Source organism: Manduca sexta, unplaced genomic scaffold (genome assembly GCF_014839805.1).
Source record: "Manduca sexta isolate Smith_Timp_Sample1 unplaced genomic scaffold, JHU_Msex_v1.0 HiC_scaffold_2350, whole genome shotgun sequence".
In the NCBI taxonomy this organism is placed as follows: domain Eukaryota; kingdom Metazoa; phylum Arthropoda; class Insecta; order Lepidoptera; family Sphingidae; genus Manduca; species Manduca sexta.
The window spans coordinates 6160-8783 of NW_023593306.1; the positions used below are offsets into that span (position 1 = coordinate 6160).

Here is a 2624-nt window from a genome sequence, read left to right on the forward strand (position 1 = left end):
GTGAATTATTGCTTACATTGACGGTGTAGGAAAATATTGTGGGGAAACCTGTATACCTTAGAAAAGTTATCTATAGGAAATTTCTTGCTTTAACGGCGAGGAACATTGTGAGGAAACCTAAAAAGTTCTCTAAAGGAATTTTGAGGGTGTGTGTCTACTAATCGGCACTAGGTCAGCGTGTTGGACTAAGGTCTACTCTCTCACTAAGAGATAAGGCCTATGCCCACCAGTGGGACAGTAAAAAATATAAGTCTTATATTATTATTATAAGTTTTTGATCATAGTGCAATTAAAATCATTAGCATACAATATTTACAATAATACATATCTCGCTTATTTCGCATATTATTGATTGTTACTTTGTATAACTTCTAAATTTATATTTTATTATTCTCTACATACTAACATTAATATTTTCATTATGCTTTTATTGAAACAAAACAAACATGTCGCCTTTATCCTCGAAAGGGTAAGCAGATTTGCAACCATAACCCCAGTTTTCATAGTATGAATTCTTTCCTATGGTGTGATAGAAGGCGAACTCAACGCTGTATGGAGCGCAAATATCAGACCCCACCTGATACTGAACACAAAAACCCTTATCACTTTGCCTGACTCGGAATTCGAACACAGGACATCATTACGGTTCGTAGGACACAGTAAAACTACGCCACTTAACCCAGCCTAGTCCAGTTATTCAAGTTTATTAAAATAAGTAGTATACGTACTAGTTATTCTCCATAATCTCGAAGTCATTTTTTGCGTCGTGTTTTTCAAAAAATTGTGGCATTATCGATCTTAAGGAACATAGTTTGTCGATTTGTGTCTTCGCCCTCTCCACAGATCCTTTGAGTAAGATTATGGATCTTTCCAAGAATTCCCGAGCTGTAAGTAAAAATATATTAACATTCTAAGCTAATTACAACTCTATTACGATTTACATGAATAAGAAAATTGTATGAATACTTTTTAGTAGGTTACCTATAAAAGGTAGTTGATAATTTGTTTATTTGCCAACTATACACAGAGCGAGGTTGATGCTATTATTTAAATAGCTATTAATGGATTTGAAACGTCTGGACTGAAATTAAATAGATACATATACAATTATTAAACACCAAAAATGTGTACAACAAAAAGTAAGATAGAGACCATTATTTTTTTTTAAATAAGTCTTTAATGAGTTTATTATATCACAGTAATTATATTCAATTAAAATAATCAAATCTCAATCAATAATTTAAAATTTAATATGTTCATTTAATTAGACTAAGTGGTCATTTTGTACTTTTTAAAGTTTGCATTTATTTTATGATTTATATAATTTCAATTTTCTGTTAGAATAAGATATATATTTTATTTAGCTAATAGTGTAGTATACACCTGTAAAGATTTGTTAAATAGAATAAATACCTAACAATGTGAATCTCATATGTATGCTTTGTGTGATAAATAAATAATTTTCAAATTTTGGACTTACAATAATCTTTCTTGGTCAAATGCTGTTGCTTAGCCAACCAGGCCTCCAAGGAGTCAATAGCCTTATCCATGTCCCCTGGCTTGTCTAGATTATACATTTCCTTTATAGTCATCACCGTATCAGGGTGGAACTTCAGTAATTTACTGTCCAAGGAATCCATTGCGTACCACCACGTAAGACCAACCGCAGCCAACTGACGTATAATTACTATTTTCTGTATATGTTATCGAATGACTGTTCCACGATTTCCACGTTGACTCACTTAGACAGCCGCTGTTAAATCTTCAAGGATTTTTGGTTCTTATCTTTAATATTTGGAACGCTTTCCGTAATTTACTATTTTTTTTATTATGTTATAAAAAATTGTATCATTTTACGTCTGAAAAGATTAAGGTTGGTTTCTGAATATACAAAACAGACGCTTTAATCCTCGAAAGGGTAGGCAGAGAGGTAAACAAGGCACTTTTCGCTATGTGTGTTCTGCAATATATGATTAGCGGTATCGTCAGAACAAACAATCATTATATTTTATTTTATTACGTCAACTGCTTAAAATACGTCATTAGCAACCTATTCTATTATGCTTGGATAGTTTGAATGTAAACAATGAATACTTCATCATAATTAATTTCATTACATATTTATTCGTAACGCAAATAGTATAAATACGTGGCGCGGTTTCATCCGCTTAAAATATCTTTTTTATATAACATTCCCTTATGTACCTCTTTGGAATAAAAAGTAGTAATGCTAATGCAGTTCATGGTCTGTCTCTGTACCCCAAATGTTATCCAAATGTGTTCAGTTGTTGCCGTATTTAGACATTGTAGCCAGTATAACTACTGGACATAAATACTATCACATCTCATGTCTTAGCATGGCGAGAGCACTGGACTACCTTACTATACTTTGTAAATCAAGGTGTTGGATGGTGTCTCTACTGTTTATGGGCGGTCGTATCACTTACCATCAGGCGAACGGCAAGTTCGTCTCGTCATGCTCAATACACGTTGCCTACTTTAGTTATTTTGTTTTAAATTAGCCTTTATTTTAACCTTGTGAGTAAAGTTATATGATTCATTTGTATGTATAATTTGAAAGTATTCCATTATGGAAATAATGCCAGCTTAAAAATATGTCTTTA

General features: G+C 32.4%; 1 protein-coding gene across 1 annotated transcript; it reads right to left on the bottom strand.

Moving 5' to 3' along the window:
• Positions 1-534: 534 nt before the first annotated feature.
• LOC119192104 lies at positions 535-1761 on the bottom strand. The gene is made up of 2 exons (XM_037445940.1): positions 1481-1761; positions 535-885 (listed from the first exon to the last, which is right to left on the bottom strand). The coding sequence occupies exons 1-2, from the start codon at positions 1638-1640 to the stop codon at positions 728-730; spliced, it is 318 nt and encodes a 105-aa protein (XP_037301837.1). The 5' UTR covers positions 1641-1761; the 3' UTR covers positions 535-727.
• Positions 1762-2624: the final 863 nt, after the last annotated feature.